The following is a 20465-nucleotide window of genomic DNA, read 5'->3' as shown; positions in this document are numbered from 1 at the left end:
TCTGAGAGCTAGGTAGGAAATAATGAGCTCAGATGTAGAAATACAGAGCAGCCCACTCCCCCCCACTGCATTCCTCCAGAAATCTAGTGTCTGACACACAATACAACCCTGAGAAAAGCAGGGAACAAAAAAACTTGAGCTTTTAAAAAAAGTGATTTAGGTGTTTCTAGGAGTTAGTATTGGCTTACCAATTCCAATCAGTACATCCCACTGCTTTATGACAAAGGTTTTATTGTTTATGTTTTAGCCATTCTTTCTATATATCCTGAGCAACTCCCAAACACAAATAGTAAAAATTACACAGCAGGCTGAGTTTTGGCTTCCCCTTATTTCTATACCATTATGTTTGAAATCCTTTGTAGTAAGACATTTATTATCATGTGTCATATCTTGCTGATTCCTGATGGCATTTTAGGTGTTCTGGCATCAGAAAGATTTTTCTTTGCCCATTCAAATCAAAACTTAGGCTATTTGTGAACAGCAATATTCCAACATTATAAAGGGCACTTTTAAAGCTTTTAGAGGTACCTAGATTTTTATACCTGCTTCATTTAACTCCAAGCTAAATGTTTACATGGTACTCAATATTATAAAAAGTAGAATGAAACTGAATGAAATGAAAGTGAACAACTGGAGCCAAACATTCTATTAATAAACAAGCCAAGGGTTTTGCTGTGTGGTCACATCCCTATATATATAAGCCTATCTCTGGTAATGAGGAGATCAAGGACAAAATCTTACAAACCTGCATCAGATAATCAGCAATGTACTCTGTTTTCAAGCAGTACACATTTTGGGCGGCAGCTTCTGCTATATTAACTCCTGAGTCATCTGGTTTCAGTTTATTGAAGTCAGAAAAGAGATGTGTGGCTTCTTTAAACAAAGGTACAGAATGACCAGGTAGTACCTAAAGAAATAAGAAGCTATCAGTGTCCCAAAGTAGTTCAACTGTAAAATCTGTACTTAAGGATTGTCATTTCACAAAGTACCGAAAATTAAGAACTGATCACAGCAATCTTGTTTGGAAAATAATCTGTGTAAAAAATTCTGTAAATTGACTGAATACAAACAAACCTTTGCTCCTCCTGACTGAAGAAGGCGTTTGAATCCTGCTTCTCGGGATTGGTCAACATATAAGATAACTTTCCACCCACTAAATGCCCCCTACAAATGAAAAAATAATCAGTGTTGAAATTATTTGGGAAATAAATGCAAATAATACATTATTTTATCTGTAAATTCAGTTTTATGTCAACAAATAATCTTATAACCTTTACCATCTGCCACAGTGGTAATTGTCTCTGGTCAGAATACTCTGAAAACACATAGCCATGGTGTTTGGCACATAGTAGGTCATCAACAAATACTTGAAGAATGAAGGAAAATGTTTAATGATTAATATGAAAACAAAGCAACTTGACTTTTGTTTAGCCTTTTCTTTTATTTTTTCTTATAATTAATCCAGGGTAGAACTTAATGCACAACTTCTCAAATTAGATGAAGCCCCCATTATATTTCTCTTGAAAATGTTTGCGAATCAGAAATATAAAATATTTCACTAGGGAATAACAACAAGAGCCAGTGGAATTACTCTAAAAGAAGGGAATTAAGGCTAACAAGGGCTTGGACACAGTAGAGAACTCAGAATACATTGCACAAGATTATTTAAAACTTGGGTTTCTAACCTTTATGTGAGCCATGGACCCCTTTGACAGTCCAGTGAAACCTATGGATCTGTTCTCTAAATAATTCTTTTAAAGAAACAGCTTTATTGAAATGTAATTTGTGCCATATTAATAATGTTTTAAAATACTGGTTTTAACATAAAGTGTAAAGGATTACCAAAAAACCCATTTTATTAAAAATAAAATATTTACAAATTTGTGACATAATAGATGTGCTTCTGTATTAATGAATTAAATAAAAGACCTAGTGGTGGCTGGATAGATTATTATAATTTTAAAGTATAAAGACAGATGGTAGCTACACTTGTGGTGAGCATAATGAATAGCTGTCAATCTGTTACACACTTGAAACTAATGTAACACCGTGCATCAACTATATTTCAATTAAAAAAAGTGAACATAAGCAGTATCTCAAGATACTTGGAATTATAATGCAAAGCAAAGATATCTTATTTCTGTTGGGGTAAAATCACAAGTACTATTAATAGTGTTGTGATTTTTACCTAGACTTCTACAGTAAAAGGAAATGTTTTCAATTGGAGGTTAGTAAAAATAAGGATGTATTCCCTGCCCCATCCGAGGTGTATAAACAGCCTTCCTGAATGTGATCTACAACTCCTTTGGAAGAGTCTGTGGATCCCACATTAAGAACCCCTGAAGGTAGATGCTGAAGAGTTTTTGGAAGAAATACAGTATGGGTCACATTTTACACATATATTTAAATTATTTTTATGCCTTTTTACTTTAAAAAAAAAAAAGATTTATGGGGGTGCCTGGGTGGCTCAGTTGTTAGGCATCTGCCTTCGGCTCAGGTCATGATCCCAGCGCCCTGGGATCGAGCCCCGCATTGGGCTCCCTGCTCCGCTGGAAGCCTGCTTCTCCCTCCCACTCCCCCTGCTGTGTTCCCTCTCTGGCTGTGTCTCTCTCTGTCAAATAAATAAATAAAATCTTTAAAAAATAATAATAAAATAAAAAAAGATTTACGTATTTGAGAGAGAGCATGTGCGCTAGTGTGCACATGCACAGTGAGGGGAGAGGCAGAGGAAGAGGGAGAGAATCTCCAGCAAACTCCCGGCTGAGCGAGGAGTTTGATGGCGGGGCTTGATCTCATCACCCTAAGATCATGACCTGAGTTAAAATCAAGAATTGGATGCCTAACCGCCTGAGCCACCCAGGCACCCCATTTACACATATATTTTTAAAAGAGCCATCAACATTATAATCTTCCTCGCAATCATAATTAAAAGAATTAGGAATTAATATTAAGCCCAATTTAGAATGCCCGAACTAAGTATATCAACAAAGCATAAAAGACAAGAATTATTATTTTGTTAATAAGCACATTCTCTTAAAATTAAAATCTGTAATAGTCATGACACTGAATGCTGTTCATATCACCATATATATGTTAATACCTCAACGATGCCCGATTCTTGTCTTTGCTGGAGTTTTTTCCTCCATCTCATTGCTGCAAGTGCTAGTCTTCGTTGCTGAACATTGATTCCAGTCAAAACATCGAGTATGGAACTACTTCCCCATTCATAGTCTTCTTCCTAGACAATTAGTACAACAAACTTTGGATCTGGTCCTACAATATGTCCTCAAGGAGTCCACGATCACGTAAGAGTTAAAAGCTATACATTCAATTGTTATAAATACAGAGCACTAAATAAGCATCAGTTTATGAGCATAGAGGAAGGAAATGTACATTAATTTGGCTTCATAGGAGGGTCAAGTATATCTGGCTTTCAATTAGAAATCAGAAAAATACTGTATACATTCCTAAGAAATACAGATAACTACACCTTAGTAAGTGGTAATATATAGATTATTGGGCTTCATCCATTTTAAGATGAACTTCACAGAAGGACATGTTCTCAGTGGAGGTATGTGTTAACACCTTGATTACCTGTCCATAGAAATCAGATCCCTTTCAATCAAGATCGAAAACTTCAAAAACTACATGATAGATATTACTGTGATGGTTAGGGACCAAAATATTTCAGACAATTTAATATTTAAAAAAAAATGTTCTTTTTTTAAAAGATTTTATTTGTCAGAGGGAGACCGAGCTGAGTGCGAGCATGAGCAGTGAGTGGGGAGGGGCTGAGGGAGAAGCAGGCTCCCCACCGAACAAGGAGCCAATGCGGGACTTGATCCCAGTACCCAGGGATCATGACCTGAACCAAAGGCAGATGCTTAACTGACTGAGCCACCCATGCGTCCCCAAACAATTTAATATTTAATGGGCTGGCAGTAAGGATAAAAAGCTTACAATGAGGTATTCCTGAAATTTTCTAATGTTATTCCAAAGAGGGAAAAAAGAAAAGCCCAGATTAAAATTAAATAAAACTCATATAACTGAGAATCTGGGTCTGTGATCTCTAAATTTTTTTGCTCTGTTAATGTGGACCTTGTAAAATTGGTATAATCACTGGTCGTATTTGGTTATTTCAATTATATGAATGATTAGTGTAAAAACTAGAATCAATTATTAGAACAATTACTTTTAACGAAAAATGATTCTTCATATTAATTTGAATACACACCAGCACGAAGTGTCCAGCAGTCCGGCATGCTTCCAGGTAGGAGCGATGAAGCACCCATTTCCCAGCTGCCACTGAGGCTAAATACTTCTCGTTTCGAAGTGGATGTCCCACAACAATGTGTGTACAATTGGGATCAAAGCACTGTTTCTCTATTACTAATCCACCTAAAGTAGAGAAAAACTGATACGTGATTGGAATTCTTAATTTCTTCCTAGGAAAAACATGTCAACTCTGCATAGAAATTATTTATAAATAAAATGCACCAAATAAACTGAAAAACCTTGACTGACACTTATTTTACTTCACATACATATTTTTTAAAAATAATATATTTTTTTACTAACATAATAAAATAAAAAATATATTTTTTTAAAGATTATTTGACAGCGAGCATAAGCAGGGGGAGTGGCAGGCAGAGGGAGAGGGAGAAGCAGGCTCCCCGCAGAGCAGGGAGCCCAATGCAGGGCTTGATCGCAGGACCCTGGGATCATGACCTGAGCCGAAGTCAGCCACTTAACCCCTATAACATTTTTATTTTATTTTTATTAAATATTTTATTTATTTGTCAGAGATAGAGACAGAGAGCACAAGCAGCAGGGGCAGTAGAGGGAGAAGCAGACTCCCCGCTGAGCAGGGAGCCCGATGCAGGACTCGACCCCAGGCCTCTGGGATCATGATCTAAGCCGAAGGCAGGTGCCCAACCAACTGAGCCACCCAGGCATCCCCCCATAATATTTTTAATGAAAATTTAAAATAGAAAGAAAAATAGTAAAATGAAATCCTATATACTGATTCTTAAATTATCAAAATTTTGCCATCCTTATTTCAGTCTACCCCTTTTGGGCTTAACTATTTTAAAGTAAGTTCCAGGGCACCTGGGTGGCTCGGTTGTTGGGTGTCTGACTTCGGCTCAAGTCATGATCTCAAGGTCCTGGGATCGAGCCCCGTATCAGGCTCTCTGCTCCGCAGGAAGCCTGCTTCTCCCTCTCCTACTCCCCCTGCTTGTGTTCCTTCTCTCACTGTCTCTCTCTCTTTTAAGATAAAATCTTAAAAAAAAAAAATAAAGTTCCAGACATCCTGTTACTCTACCCCTATCCATTCAGTATGCATCTCTAAAATACATGGTAATTTTTTTATACAGCCCTAATGCTATTATCAGATCTAATATAATTAACAAAAATTCTTTACTATTTCAATACTAAATTCCTATGCAAACTCTCCTGTTTGTCTGCACTTGGTTTTTTACAATTAAAATATAAAAACAGAATGTAAATAGAGGCCATATACTAGGTTGGTATATTTCTTAAGTCTCAACTACTTTTGCAATTTCCAAGCATTGAATATGGGTAATCAAGGACATGGAAGTCAAAAAGGGGCTCCTATAGACTAAAAGCAGAAGAAAATTTTTTGAGTGGAAATAAGGTCAGCAGCCCAACAACACAGAAGCTTGGAAGGAAAACACACATGCTAGGGAAACAGAGATGAAGCAGCAGGTGGAAGCTGAACCCTCTTCTCAGATACAGCGGTACGATGCCTGACTTTGAGGAAAGAAGGCATAAATTTATGTAAAGCATGGCTTTATTGATTGATTTTTGATTTATACTTTAGAAGTTAACTTGATTATGGGTTAGAAAGAGTTGTATTCAAGACTTTGTAAGAATTCAATGAAACATATGAACTCTACTCATGCTTTACAGATGACTAAGAGAGGCAACAGTTTGAGCACATAGTATACACAGAGTAATATCAAGTAATACACAAGTAATATCAATATCTGACTGCTGGAAGTGCACCAGATTATTAACTCATTTAATCCTCACAACTCTATGAAGGCAGATCACTATTATTATCTGCAATCTACCCATGATGACACAAGTACACAGTAACTCACCCAGGATCAGAGTGACAAAAGAACAAGAAGGTGAAAATTCCCTATTATACTGGGATCGAATTCTATTTAACAGATTTATTCTGTAATCCAGACAACATAATAGACTATTTATGTGAATCAGTTGGCCACAGTTGCTTTATTTATAAAATGAAGGATCTCTTTGCATTCTACTATCAAAACCTTTCTACTCAGACTCCGTTCCAGCACAATCTGTCCTCATCTGCCTCTCTTCGCTGTCTTCTTCTAGACAATTCTCTGCTAGTTGATACTACTCTTGTCCAGAGTTTACAGAGATGGAACAAAATATAGGAGACAGACACATGAAGCAGCTTCTTCTGTTCTGAAAGCTCTAGGTAAAGTTGAACGATTTTGATTTGTAACTCTATCTAATTTATTGGGTGACCAGGAAACAGTGTTCCACATTGAGTCCAGTTTCCAAGAAACATAGCTTCTCAACTGTATGACTGTATTTGACACAAATCTTTAAGAAAAAAAAAATCATAGTTTTCCACATTCTTAAAAGGACAGCACTAAGTTACATTTAACCTTTTCTTGACTCAGGGCCGTCATTAAAAACAACCGTTATTTAAGGTTTCCTCTATATGAAGCTGTCAGACTGAGTTCTCTTCCTATACTTTCCATCTATAGAGCTACTTTGTCCAATACAGTAGCCACTAGCCACACGTGGCTATCAGACACCTGAAACACAGCCAGACCAAATTGAGATGTGCTAGAAGTGCAAAATCTACCTGAGATTTCAAAAACTTAGTAAGGAAAAAAAAAAAGGGTAAAATCTCATTTTTTATATTAATTACATGTTGAATATAATATTTTGTGTATAGGTTAAATAAAATCTATGTTTTATTAATTTCACTCGATTTTTTTTTTCCTTTTTAAAATGTGGCTACTACTAAGTTTAAAATTAAACATGTGGCTTTCGCTATCTTTCTATTGGACAGTACTGCTTAGAGCACCAGGTTACCTGTCTAGTATGCTGCTTCCAGAATGATGTCAGGTGGAGAGTCTGATAATAATGGAATAAGAATGTTACATAAGAAGGAGCTCCTCTCTGGGTATTACTGTGCCTTCAACTTCACAAAAATGCAGTTTTATTTTAAGTCTATAATTTCAGTGAGTTCATCAGTGAACAAAAGCCCAAGGCAGCACAAGAGATTCTTAAATCATTTTAATGGTTGGTTTCAATTTAAATCTTTAAATGTTTAAATCCTATGACCCAGTGACTTTAGATTTAGACCTATATAAAGTCAAAGTTCTAATGCTGAGGCAATACATACTGCCTAAGACAAGTTACCCATCTTTTAAGTAGGCTTCACACCCAAACTCATGAACCCAAGATCAAGAATTGCATGTTCTACCACCTGAGCCAGCCAGGTGCCCCACCCATCTTTTTTCTCTCAATTTGTACATCTTACAAATGATATCAACTACACTGACTTCCAAGGAAGGTTACATTTTTAACTTAAAATATTTGTACCTAGTTTTTCAATCAGATGACAATAATCAATACGTTCTTGAGGATTCAGAGATGACAACTGAAATATATACTGTTTTTTTAAGTCTTCATGTGTTTCCTCTATTGTTATAATCTGAAATGGAAGAGTTTTATTTTAGAAAAAATTAACAGTAAAAAGGGTATCAATCAGGTAAATGGTTTTAAGTGACATTTTTAGTCTTTTGACTTATCAAATACAGAAATAATAGCATGCAAAGAAATGCAGTTTCAACATTTGTGAACTCTTGGTAGTGGTATCAGCATATTCTTAATGCAGCGTAACAGTAATATCAAAAACGTGTATCATCACACTAAGGATAAACTAACCTTTTCTCTAGGGTGTGGAGCCACTGGTGGGTTGGCTAGGGGGAAGGCAATACTGGGGGCTTGAGGTGTAGGGATCAGGTGGCTGTCTTTTACCGGTGTTTCCAGTTCTTCAGAGATCGGGTGTTTTGGGGCTTCAGTCACACACATGTTTTCGGGATCACAGACAGCTGAGGGCAATAAAATGCTGCAGTGTTATGTTATCCAAATACGACTAAGAAAAAATTCAGGCAAATATTCTCATCTGTCTTAACCAAGATGAAATTAAACACAAATTCTGCAATGTAAAAAGTACATGCAAAAGAGACAGCCTATTTCTAGAGCTTATAAATAAATGCAATTGATTAGCTTTTTAAAAAGGCAAATGGTGTTATCTGTGGGCTTCTCCCAACTTTTCTTTATATACCAAGCTTTCATCAGTAAAACGTAACCTAAATTTGTAAAATGAAAGCAATGTTACACTTGGAGAAAATCTACCTAGTGCAGAAACATAATCATGTGATATGAGAAAATGGGGGAAAAAGATGACCAAAGATGAAAGACAGGAATCATTCTGTCTTCAAGGTAAAGCCCAAGGGGAAAAAACCAGGAGAATTCAGAAAGGAACACATACAAATCCAAAGAACAAATGTAGGTACCTACTGGGTGGAATTTAGAAGACTTAGATGAAAACTAGATGACTAGGAAGAAAACAAACATTAATGATACAAATGTACAAAGGAGGAGAATGACAGGAAGAATAATAGTGAAAACTAAGTCTGGAAAAAACTGCCCAAGCCTCCATTTCCAAATTTAAGAATCCAAATATATTTTTCAATTTTACTGATAAGTTACCTCAATTTTAATTTTTTCTCTTTCATTTAGACCAAAATCAGAAATATCTAGTAAGTTTTTTGTTTGCATGTGTAATTCAGAGAACCGCAATGTGCTTATCTATTTTTAAGAAGTCAACATGTACTTAATGCAAACAAATGAATAGATTTCTTCTCATTACCCTGTTTAGCAATTTCTGAATCATGTAAAGGCTCCTGGGAAGGAGAATCCTCCAATTTTTTAATGTCAACCTGAAGCTCAGAATACTGTGTGGGACAACTAGGCCACTGCAGATTGCTGGCAAGCCTTGCTCTCTCCTCCCTGGCTGTCGGGTCATCCCAAATGATCTGTTCATTCTGGGAGGGCTCTGTGTTGACATCAGGTACTATTTGACGCGACTGCCTAAGGAATAAAAGTGACAATTTTAATAAACGGATAACCATAACAAAACCTACACTCATAAATTCCGTAAGTTAGATTGCAATTTTGAGGCTCACCTTTATATGCCCACCATCTAGCAAAGAGAAAGCTACCTCAAAATATTGAGTAAATGCACTTTGGGACATTTTTTTCTTTTTAAAGTATTTCTTCCAGAAACTTACAAAATATTTTAGTTAGAAAAGAAAACATCTATTTTGATTAAATGTCCATTTATTTAAAACTTCAAAAGGGAAAGTTTACTGTCAAGAAATTATTTTAAAATTCTAAAATGATTGCTATATTTAAAAATGGAATTTCTCTTAATTATACAGGCTTAGGGAAGCATGGTAAAGTTTAGAAAACTTTGCTTACGAGTACTTGTATTTTTATCACTTGAAATAATAAGAACTATAATTAGTACTATAAAAGGGTACTATAAAAGCTGCCTTAAAAGAAGGTCCCTTTGGCTCTTGGTAACCAAACCTCCCAGAGTCTAAGATAGACCAGCCATATACTGAACTAGAGTGAAGTGTGTTTTATGTCATAATTTTAACAATTCCACTAGAGTAAATATAATTCCAACTATTTTCCTTCTATGTATGTATATATATATATATATATATATATATATATGTGGAATCTTAACAAATATATTTTACCAAAGCTCATGGTACCCCCAGAGTTCATTTGCCTCAAATACAAGGAAGACAGCCTTTTATTCTGAGTTTATTTATCTACTCTGACTTGGCACAAGATTTAGGCTCTCTATAATGACAACACATGATCTGAAGTATATTAAACAAAAAGCCACTTTCACTCAGCATGCAGATATAGAATTGGCCTCATGAAATATATAGGTAGCTTAAGACAGATGCATAGTTCTATCAATCAATTCAAGATACAAGTCCCCTAACACTCGTCATACAATTGGAGATTCTTATATCAGGAAAAAGATGAAGTTATACTACTGAACTTCAATCATATCACACTGAGATCTGTAATCACCTTTCCTAGAAGATAAATTTGTAAAGAGAATACAAAATACATGTAGTTTTAATAAGAAATAACTAATTTAGAACTAATATTTACACTAACATGACAAAACAGAGAGAATTACCCATTGAATCCATTTCAAATGAGGCAAACTGGATCTTAAAATCATTTTCTTCTCAGGGGAGGTTACAAAAAAATATTAATCACACCACAATGTCAAAGCAGTTGCTTGGTATGGAATAAAGCTTTGTCTGCTTCCTACCCCAAAGTAAGAATTCTAGAACTGCTTGGAACAAGGGACGGAAGGAGAAAAAGCCAGGGAGGAAGGAAAAGCTAGCCAGTAAAAGGCCACATAACCAGTATATAATATATATAGTTTGGGCTAAATAAAGCCCAGTAGTATAACCCTTTTCCTGGTCCTGATATTCTAATCTTTTTCTTTACTGATTGCCACACCCCCACCCCAGAAAAGGTGCAAAATTAGGCTTAACTCGTGGAACTGAGCCAGCAGGAAGCTAAAGAATGAGGTACCCTTCTCTCAAGTCACCGAGTCACTCCTTTCTGCCATCAGTGACGGGTACATACCTCAGTGCCTCCAGGACTCTACTTCGCCCACTGCGGGCAGAGCGAGTGCTATCAGGGGTTGAAGAAGCACTGTTACAACCACTTCTTGAAAGGGAAGCCCTCTGTCCTTGGGGTTTCACTATTGATGTTGCAGACATTATTTCCTGCAGCTGCTTTTGAAAGTTTTCTCTCATCTCCAAGGTCTGTGTCAGAGCTTGAAAACACACAAAAATACACCAATTAAGTTTCTCTTTTTTTAAGTTTCTCTTTTTTATCGCATCTCATTCACATTAACTGTTTTGTCTAGATCTGGCTGAACACAAATTTATTAACTTGACATTTACTGAATACTTACAACAGGCTATAGTAATGTACTAAGACTAGGAATACTCAGAACATAAAGGCAGTCCTTACCAGGACAACTGTGTATGAAAAAAATCAAGAAGCTCTACTAAGACACACTGCTAAGACCTGGTGATTATCCCTTTTGTAGAGCCCCCTGACTGCTTCTGACCCTCTCCTGTGTTATGTACCACACTCTGAGGTACATTACAGAAATTAACATATGTGATTTTCCCCTTTGGTCCTTGAAAACAGACCACAATATATTTATTTTTGGTTTCCTTGTAGATTAAACGCAATGGGACTAAATAAACATTTTTGGAATGAACTGAGTGGGACTAACTAAATAGGTAAGTCATAAGGAAAGCTCCAGTAAGTAGGGTAAAATGAGTAAGGAAAATAGAAAATATTAATCCATTAAAAATAGGACATATATAGATACAAATTTATTCACTGCAGCACTCTTTGTAATAGCAAGAAATCAGAAATAACCTGGATGCCCATAAAAGGGACTGACTAAATGGCCATTCATCCAGTTGTGAAAAGAAGATTCAAAATGAAGCACCGCTAAGAGAGTCACTCAAAACAGTCAAAGGACGCTGAGAAAGTAGGGCCTACGCACAGTCTCCTGTTTCAATTCCCAGAACACCATGAACTGTTAACTACTGTCAACTGTGACTTGTCAATTGCCAACTCCAGCACCTCCTAGAACATATCCTTCTATTTTGGACTGAAAAAGAGATACGACCTGTTAGCCAAATAATAATCTTGTATCAGTTTAAACTCTGACAGCATTAGGGGCACCTGGGTAGCTCAGCTGGTTAAGTGTCTGCCTTCAGCGCAGGTCATGATCCCAGGGTCCTGGGATGGAGCCCCACATCTGGCTCCCTACTCAGTGGGGAGCCTGCTTCTCCCTCGCCCTCTGCCCTTCCTCTGGCTTGTGCTCTCTCTCAAATAAATAAAATGTTAAAAAAAAAAAAAACTCTGACAACACCAATCATATTTCTTTCAAAACAAGTTATATAACCTTGTGGGGTTTTTGCCTATATAAGCCTGTAATCCCTGCTTGCAATAAGGAGTTTCAGTGGACTATATCACCCGCAATCCTGAAAACCCCAAATAATAGCTTTTGGTTGCTTTACAGCCTCTTCTTCTTGGTCAACACAATGAATACTATACAGTCGGAAAAGAAAAAAAAAAGAAAAAGAAAAAGACCAAAGAAGCTCATGTACCAATATGAAACACTGTACAAGTTGAACTATTAAGCAAAAAGATAAAGATCAAATTATAAAACAGCATATATAGTATGTCCACCCTTTATACATTTTTTTAAAAGTACAGAAGAGGAGAATATATGTATTTATGATTGATTGTGTATGCATAAAGCTCTAGGACACCTAAGAAACTAAAAACATTAGAAGAGTGGGAGAAACTCTTCATGCATCCTTCCATACCTTTAAACCATGTGCATATGTCAAAATATATTATACATATACTAAAGCTTTTTGAAAGTTACTGGAATGAACTGAACCAAAGAACAAATTTTTACAAAACCATCAATTCCACCTACCTTTCACAAAATAGGGCTGTATCACACTACCTCTGTAAAATACCTAGTTCCACAGATTTCACAAGTTTCACACTTATAAATCACTAAAGCTTTGCATATTATTACTTAATGACTGGCATGGAACTTCAATTCAATCCTCAAATATATGCTTTATAGCGACACAGAAAACAACTTTGTCTTTCCGAGCAAAGGAAGCATTCTGTATGAAAGATATATGTTTGTAAACAAAATTTTTTTGTAATTTAAAATATTTTACCTCCTTTAGAGTCATTCCTTCCATCTCCATTTGATTTTGCTGATTCTTTGTTACTGGTGGTTATACTGTCTATATCGTTTTCTTCTATAAGCAAATGATTTGGCTATTCAAGGAAAAAAGTTACAATTTCTTAAACCAAGTCACTGCATAAAGTTTCACAGCACTGTATGATTATACATTCAGCTTAAGGAGGAGGTAAATGTGTTATCCATATTATCTACCTCATCATCCTTTGTTGTTGAATCCGCTGAGAGTAGTCGACTATTAGAGAGTCTGCCATCTTGCACTGTACTGATATCCAAGCTCATTTTGGGATTGTAAGTATGTGGATAAAGAGATTCAGGAAGATGTTTATACTCTTGCGCACACTGCAATATAATGGCATGCTTTAAAACAGGACTGAAAAACATCTTAGTGAATAAATTACGTTAAGTAGAATAAGGACAACCAATAGGTTATGTCCTAAGACAGCAGAAGTTTACAGAATTAAAATTTTGAAAAGTAGGTGACACTGAAACATACCATCATACAAATGACAAAATTGTCCTCACTAATTTTAATGTCATGTACACTGAAGAATAAGATCTAATTCATTCCTATGCTTTTGCCAAGGTATCATTCATACTCCTGGGAATACCCAGAAAGAAAACAGTTCTGAACTGCATTGCCATGCTAAATTAATTCTCCTTAAATTACTATAATATTATCTTTCACATCATCTTTAATTAGGGAAAAGAATCAGAGAAATTGGAAAGAGTACCCATTAAAGACTTAAGTATTTAGGGACTGATCTTAAGTTTTTAATGCTAAAGAAATGAAATGTGCACTGTTAACTAAGGTTATCAAACTTGTTTACGTACATGGAAACTGGTTTGTGTCCTGAAACAATGTTTGTATACATTCTCATTTAACAGAGAGGGAAGGAAAAAAAGTATTGCTTACTTCTAAAAGCCAGTGTTCTGAAACAATGTGTACTCCTCTTTCTTTTACAGATTTATACTCTCGGTTAGTGTCATTTGGTCGGCCTTGATAAATGAAATGAGTCACCGTTTCATCAAAACTCCATCTGAAACAACCAAATTTTAAAAAACAAATAACTAAGAGAAATATCTGAGTTTAAGATGATCATTACTCTCTACGAACAGAATATATTCACTTTCACCCAACTTTCACTATCTAGAGTAATCATGGACATTAAATGACAGGCTCCATTTTTTTTTTGGTCAAATTTTACATATATCTCTCTAGGTATGTAAGTTCAGAGAGAGATCTGGAGGGTAATCTTTAAAAAATATTACTTGCTTCTTTATACTTTTTTGAATTGTTTAAATTTTCTTTTTTTACAATGAGTATCACTTTATAGTAACAATAAAGGTATTTTAAAAATCAATCAAATAGGCAAAGCACCATGAGAGACGATGGACTCTGAAAAACAAACTGAGAGTTCTAGAGGGGAGGGCGGTGGGAGGATGGGTTACCTGGTGATGGGTATTGAGGAGGGCACATTCTGCATGGAGCACTGGGTGTTATGCACAAACAATGAATCATGGAACACTACATCTAAAACTAATGATGTAATGTATGGGGATTAACATTAAGAATAAAAAAAAAATCAATCAAATGGGCAAAGCCTCCAATCTGTCCTCCAGTTATTGGCAGTTACTAGTCATTGTACATTTGCTCTGTGTGCCATAATAAACTATGTACTTTACACAACATCTCACCTATTCCTCTCAACAATCCTAACACACTGATATTATTATATCTACTTTACAGATAAGGAAACTGAAGGTTAAGTAACATGTTTAAGGATATTCAGTAAGTGGTAGAGCCAGTTTTGACTTCAAAACCCATACTCTTAATGAGTACATTAGCCTACAATCTCTTGATTCTTCCCATGGAATAGTTTCTTGACCTAGGAAAATAATTTAAAAATTGTAAAATATATACTATCCTTCTTAAAATCAAGTAAAAACCAAAGAGAAAGTAAAAATTTTATTTCTGAATATAATCACCAAAATAAATAGGTTTCTCATTATGGACGCTTAACATACTTTCCATTTCCTAAATAAGAAATAACTCTACTTTCTAAATAGCCAAGTTAAACAAATTAAGAAGGCCTATCTCCCTCTAAGTTATATTATAAACACCTCTATTTCCTACTCTATTGTCTGTGTTTCCTTCAAAATAATAGTAAAGAACACCTTGCCTAATTTGTTAGTCTAATAGTTGTTTCTACTTCTGCTGTTAGGGAAAACAATAGAAACTTAAATAAATTATAATTAAAAAAATAAGAGGAACATTTCTGCCTGATTCATCTTGCTCATGCCTCACTGCAGTAATATGGAAAATGTGAGTTTCAGTCCTCTGAGACCCTTTAATGACAGACTGTCAATGATCCTCAAAGGTTTAGATCAGGAATTAGCAAATTTTTTCTTACAAGGCCAGATAATAAATTTTTTAGGCTTTGCAGGGCAAAAAGTTGTAAATGTAAAAAGTTAAAACTACTCAACTCTTCCCTTGCATGAAAGTAGCCATAGATAATATGTGAACAGGCATGGCTGTGTTCCAATAAAACCTCACTTACAAAAACAGATGGCTGATTCTCTGGCCTAGATCAGTGCTTTCAGCAAAATTGTTACTTTACAAGCTATTTTGTAAATTTGTGGGAGTGATTTTGGTTGTTATAATAATGTGTTTATATGATGAGCATTTAGTAAGGTGAAGGGATGCTAGAAATTCTGAGGAAGAGTTATACATACAATTATCCCATATCTTGCATGATTTTCTAATGTCCTGACACAAATTCAGAGGTTAAAAAAAAGTTTGTTTATAATTAGATGAGTCTGAGGCCTGTTTTACTTATAAACACAAGTGAGGTTTTTTTTTTTCCAGTTTAAATATACACTAATGTATCAAACATCCAACTACTAAGCAACTGATGGAAGACTATACTTTGCTTAATTTGTAACTTTGCCAGATTATGAACAACTCTTGGTAAAGTCCTGTTACTGACAGAAATGCTGCTCCTGGTATCTGAGTCCCTATATCTGTTTCAGCCTTGTGGCTGCAGCATTTTAGGTGATTTTACATATGTATGTAAACATATGAATAAATACTCTGTTTTCTTCCAGTGTCATCAGGCACAGGCATTTACATACTAAAATTCTATGATTATGTGCCTTCTGATGACTTTCATTTTTTAAAATTATAAAAGTAGTTAAGTTATGGGGCGCCTAGGTGGCTCAGTTGGTTAAGTGTCCGACTCCTGATCTCAGCTCAGGTCTTAATCTCAGAGTAATGAGTTCAAGCCATGTACTGGGCTCCACATTGGGCGTGGCACCTAATTAAAAAAAAAAGGTAGTTGTTATATTTGTGAAATCCTTTTAGAAGAGGTAATGCTATGACATGCTGAAGAGATCTGGCCTAGATGTTTAACTGTAGGAAGTGGGAGGCAGTATCAGATATCTCTTCAGGATGCTCAGGTTCTAGCTTATGGATGGGAATAAGTGGGACAGTTTCATTTGAGAACAGATTACCCTATGAACATATAAATATTGTAACCTCTACATATTAGAGACTTCACCAAATCTGAGAAATCCCTTTCAGAAATATTTTGCTTTAAAAAAGATTTTATTTATTTATCTGAGAGAGAGAGCACATGAGAGGGGGGAAGGTCGGGAAGGTCAGAGGGAGAAGCAGACTCCCTGCCGAGCAGGGAGCCCGATGCAGGACTCGATCCAGGGACTCCAGGATCATGACTTGAGCCGAAGGCAGTAGCTTAACCAACTGAGCCACCCAGGCGCCCCAGAAATAGACTTTTTTTAAAGATTTATTTATTTAGAGAGTGAGTAAGCGTGTGCACGAGTTGGGGGTGGGGATGGAGGGACAGAGGGAGAGGGAGATAAAGTCTTAAGCAGACTCCTTGCTGAGTGCAGAGCCCGACGTAGGGCTCAATCTCATGACCCTGATATCACAATCTGAGCCAAAACCAAGAGATGGACACTTAACTGACTGCACCACCCAGGCGCCCCAAGGAATAGATTTAAGCAAACTTTTAATCAGTTAAATCTTATTTAGGAATTTCAGCAACAGAATCTATTTTTCACACTGAGAGGACTGGCATTTTAAGTCTTATTAAAATTCAAGTTCTATAGGTTCTTTTTATGTCTTACATCAAGTCCACATGCAAAGAGAATATACAATAAAGCACTCAACTTTGACAAATATATACACCCTCACAGGACTCTTGTGAGAATGAAATGAGATAAAGCTTGGCTCTTACTAAGAGCTCAGCAACTGGTAAAAGGTAATATAAATATAATAATATGTAATCATATAGTAGATATATTAATATACAAAACAGGTAATACAAATATTAGTTCTAACAAGTAAGAAAGCTTTTCTTTTCTACAACAGATACATTAAACACATTAAGATGCTTATAACTAGGGCGCCTGGGTGGCTCAGTTGGTTAAGCGACTGCCTTCGGCTCAGGTCATGATCCTGGAGTCCCTGGATCGAGTCCCGCATCGGGCTCCCTGCTTGGCAGGGAGTCTGCTTCTCCCTCTGACCCTCCCCCCTCTCATGTGCTCTCTCTCATTCTCTCTCTCTCAAATAAATAAATAAAATCTTTAAAAAAAAAAAAAAGATGCTTATAACTATCTCAGATACATTTTATTTTTTTTCTCTTTTTTTATTATGTTTTGTTAATCACCATACATTACATCATTAGTTTTTGATGTAGTGTTCCATGATTCATTGTTTGCATATAACACCCACTGCTCCATGCAGAATGTGCCCTCTTTAATACCCATCACCAGGCTAACCCATCCTCCTACCCCCCTCCCCTCTAGAACCCTCAGTTTGTTTTTCAGAGTCCATAGTCTCTCATGGTTCATCTCCCCCTCCAATTCCCGCCCCCCGCTATCTTCTTTTTTTTTAAACATATAATGTATTATCTGCTTCAGAGGTACAGATCTGTGATTCAACAGTCTTGCACACTTCACAGTGCTCACCATAGCACATACCCTTCCCAATGTCTATCACCCAGCCACCCCATCCCTCCCATCCCCCACCACTCCAGCAACCCTGTTTGTTTCCTGAGATTAAGAATTCCTTATATCAGTGAGGTCATATGATACATGTCTTTCTCTGATTGACTTATTTCGCTCAGCATACTACCCTCCAGTTCCATTCACGTCGTTGCAAATGGCAAGATTTCATTCTTTTTGATGGATGCATTCAGATACATTTTATTTTTATTCTCCTGATCTAATTTATCAGATAGAAAGCTAACCAAAGTAACACTTAGCAAAGGTGAAGATAAAGCCAAACGTATTTCTCAAACTGTCTGTTACTTATAGAACCAATCATTATGCTATCTACAAATGATTGAATACAAGTGATTAAGAAACCTAGCACTGCCGACAGTGGAGTACGATGGACTCAAGATTGGCTGGCATGGATAAGGCTCTCTCAATCCCTGCACACATGCCATCTATGCTAGAGGCTGTCTCTAGTGTGGCTGTCAGGTGGAGGGCAGATCTGATAATCTATGCCTCTAAAGTAGGGAAAATGAATAGAAATTAAATCATCCTACAAAAAAGACCATTTGATTCCTGGAGGGCTGCAGCACTGCTCACAGAAGGGCTCTACTCTGAAACTCACCTCATATCTCATGAGTGAATGTGCTATGAATCTTTTATTGAATGTATTAGGCATTCTTCTTGTACTCATAATTCACGGAACCCAAGTTTCTAAGTTTCTAGAATAGTGAGTGGCACAAAATAGGTTCTCAAATATTGGTTGCACATACCCTAAAAAATACACATATCAATGTGAACTGATAATGGGAGTGGGTATTTTTCAAGGATGTAGTAAATGAAAAATCAACTGGAGATACTGCAGACAATATGACATGCTAAAAGGCAAAATAAATGTTCCTTTGTGGATGCTCACAATAGCTTTAGGTTTTTCTATATGTGTAGATAATATCAGTACCAAAACAGAAAGATGTGTCAACTACCTGTAATCTGCTCCTAGAGAGGCTGCAATCCCATTCAGTTCACCCTGCTTCTTACTGAGTTTCTTACTCACACATACCACTACCTTGTGAAGTGGCTTGGGGGCTTCTTCCTGTCCATAGGAAAGAAAAGAAACAGATCAACTATTATTGTTTGAAATATTTTATCTACAACTTGCTTTTAATAAGAGATCTAATTCTACCTTCTCCGATTGGGCACCCTTCAGCTGAGGGCTGGCAGACAGAGCAACAGCATTTCGAGAGCTATTTGCCAAAGCAAGTTTCAAGTTTCTGACAATGACTTCTGAAAGTGGCGTACTCAGTTTCCTTTTCTGCTGGCTAGGACCTCCTGGAGTTTCCAAGGCTGCAAGCGCATCCTATATGTACGTCAGGGGAGAGAGAAAGGGGGAGAAAGAAAAGTAGGAGGAAGAGGATTGAAAAGGACAGAAGGGAAGAAGAGGGGACAGAAGGGAAAAGGAAGGTAAACAGTACAGGGAAAGAGAAAAAGGAGAGGTAAGAGAGAAGAGAGATAATCCTCAAAATTAATTGGATTACAGCTTTAGCCTCCTCCAGTTTTCCTCCAAACAACAAAAAGAATGAAATATTATCTGCATCTGAACATAATAAAGAAAAAAAAACTTCATACTGTCCAGCAAATGGGTTGGAAGAGACTAACATGCTTACATTTTCAGCTGTGCTCACCATATTTGGCTGAACCTTGGAGTGGGAGGTGCAGTTAAAATTAAGGACACCAAAGAGCAAAATAAACAAACAATAAACACGGAAGGAAACAAGCAAGGATGGATATAAGCAAGATCTGAACTGTAAGGTGAGTCAGTCGACTGAACTGAGAATTGTGAAAAATCCTCAAAAGGACAAAATACATTCCTGTTCCCAAGCCATCCACAGTTCCTTCATGAGAAGGGATCACTGTTATTCAGGACACTGCTGCTCATTTTCTTTTCCATCTGTATAGTATTCCATGCACACAGCTGACTGTATTTACCACTGCTCAACTGATGAATATTTAGATTAACAATCTTTTGCAAGCATAATGATGCAACCAACAACCTTGTACACACACCATTTTGCACACGTAAGAAAGAGTAAAGGGAAACATTTAAGCAAAACTTATGTAACAATGTTGACATTCTCACGAGCAAAGCATTAGAGTGTTTCCCAACATGTTTGACAGCACAGTGGGTAATGAGATTTTTCTTTTTTGCCCATCTGATAGGTCAAAAAAATTTAACTGTATGCTTTAATTTCCCACCCTTTTATACTAAACGAGATTAAACATCTTTATGCATGTATAATACTTCTATTTTTTTTGTGACAGCTATCTCTTCCTAACTTTTGTCCATTTGTCCATTTTTTCCCCATTGTTTTTTTTTTTTTTTAAGGTTTTATTTATTTATTTATTTAGAGAGTGAGAGTGCAGGGGGAGGGGCAGAGGGAGAATCTCAAGCAGAATGAGCACAAGCCAGACGCAGGGCTCGATCCCACAACCCTGACATCAT

At 36.4% G+C, this 20465-nt stretch overlaps 1 protein-coding gene across 5 annotated transcripts in view; it reads right to left on the bottom strand.

Moving 5' to 3' along the window:
* The window catches only part of TOPBP1 (DNA topoisomerase II binding protein 1), a 72378-nt gene that overhangs the window by 8673 nt on the left and 43240 nt on the right, over positions 1–20465 (bottom strand). For 4 of the 5 annotated variants that reach the window (XM_064587520.1, XM_064587525.1, XM_064587523.1 and 1 more), the window contains 13 exons: positions 19149–19322; positions 18949–19058; positions 13863–13986; positions 13142–13288; positions 12921–13023; positions 10774–10966; positions 8957–9177; positions 7966–8132; positions 7621–7732; positions 4235–4398; positions 3101–3238; positions 1075–1164; positions 746–907 (listed from right to left, as the gene is read on the bottom strand). In XM_064587520.1, coding sequence (XP_064443590.1) covers positions 746–907; positions 1075–1164; positions 3101–3238; positions 4235–4398; positions 7621–7732; positions 7966–8132; positions 8957–9177; positions 10774–10966; positions 12921–13023; positions 13142–13288; positions 13863–13986; positions 18949–19058; positions 19149–19322 — 1905 coding nt within the window. The remainder of the gene's footprint in view (positions 1–745; positions 908–1074; positions 1165–3100; positions 3239–4234; positions 4399–7620; positions 7733–7965; positions 8133–8956; positions 9178–10773; positions 10967–12920; positions 13024–13141; positions 13289–13862; positions 13987–18948; positions 19059–19148; positions 19323–20465) is intronic. The other variant, XM_064587528.1, reaches the window with a different exon arrangement.

This window comes from Mirounga angustirostris, unplaced genomic scaffold, assembly GCF_029215605.1.
Source record: "Mirounga angustirostris isolate CCGP_5_RB_7025 unplaced genomic scaffold, mMirAng1.0.hap1 SCAF_1, whole genome shotgun sequence".
In the NCBI taxonomy this organism is placed as follows: domain Eukaryota; kingdom Metazoa; phylum Chordata; class Mammalia; order Carnivora; family Phocidae; genus Mirounga; species Mirounga angustirostris.
Note: the sequence above shows the minus strand (reverse complement) of the source record. Positions and strands in the feature narration are given on the sequence as shown.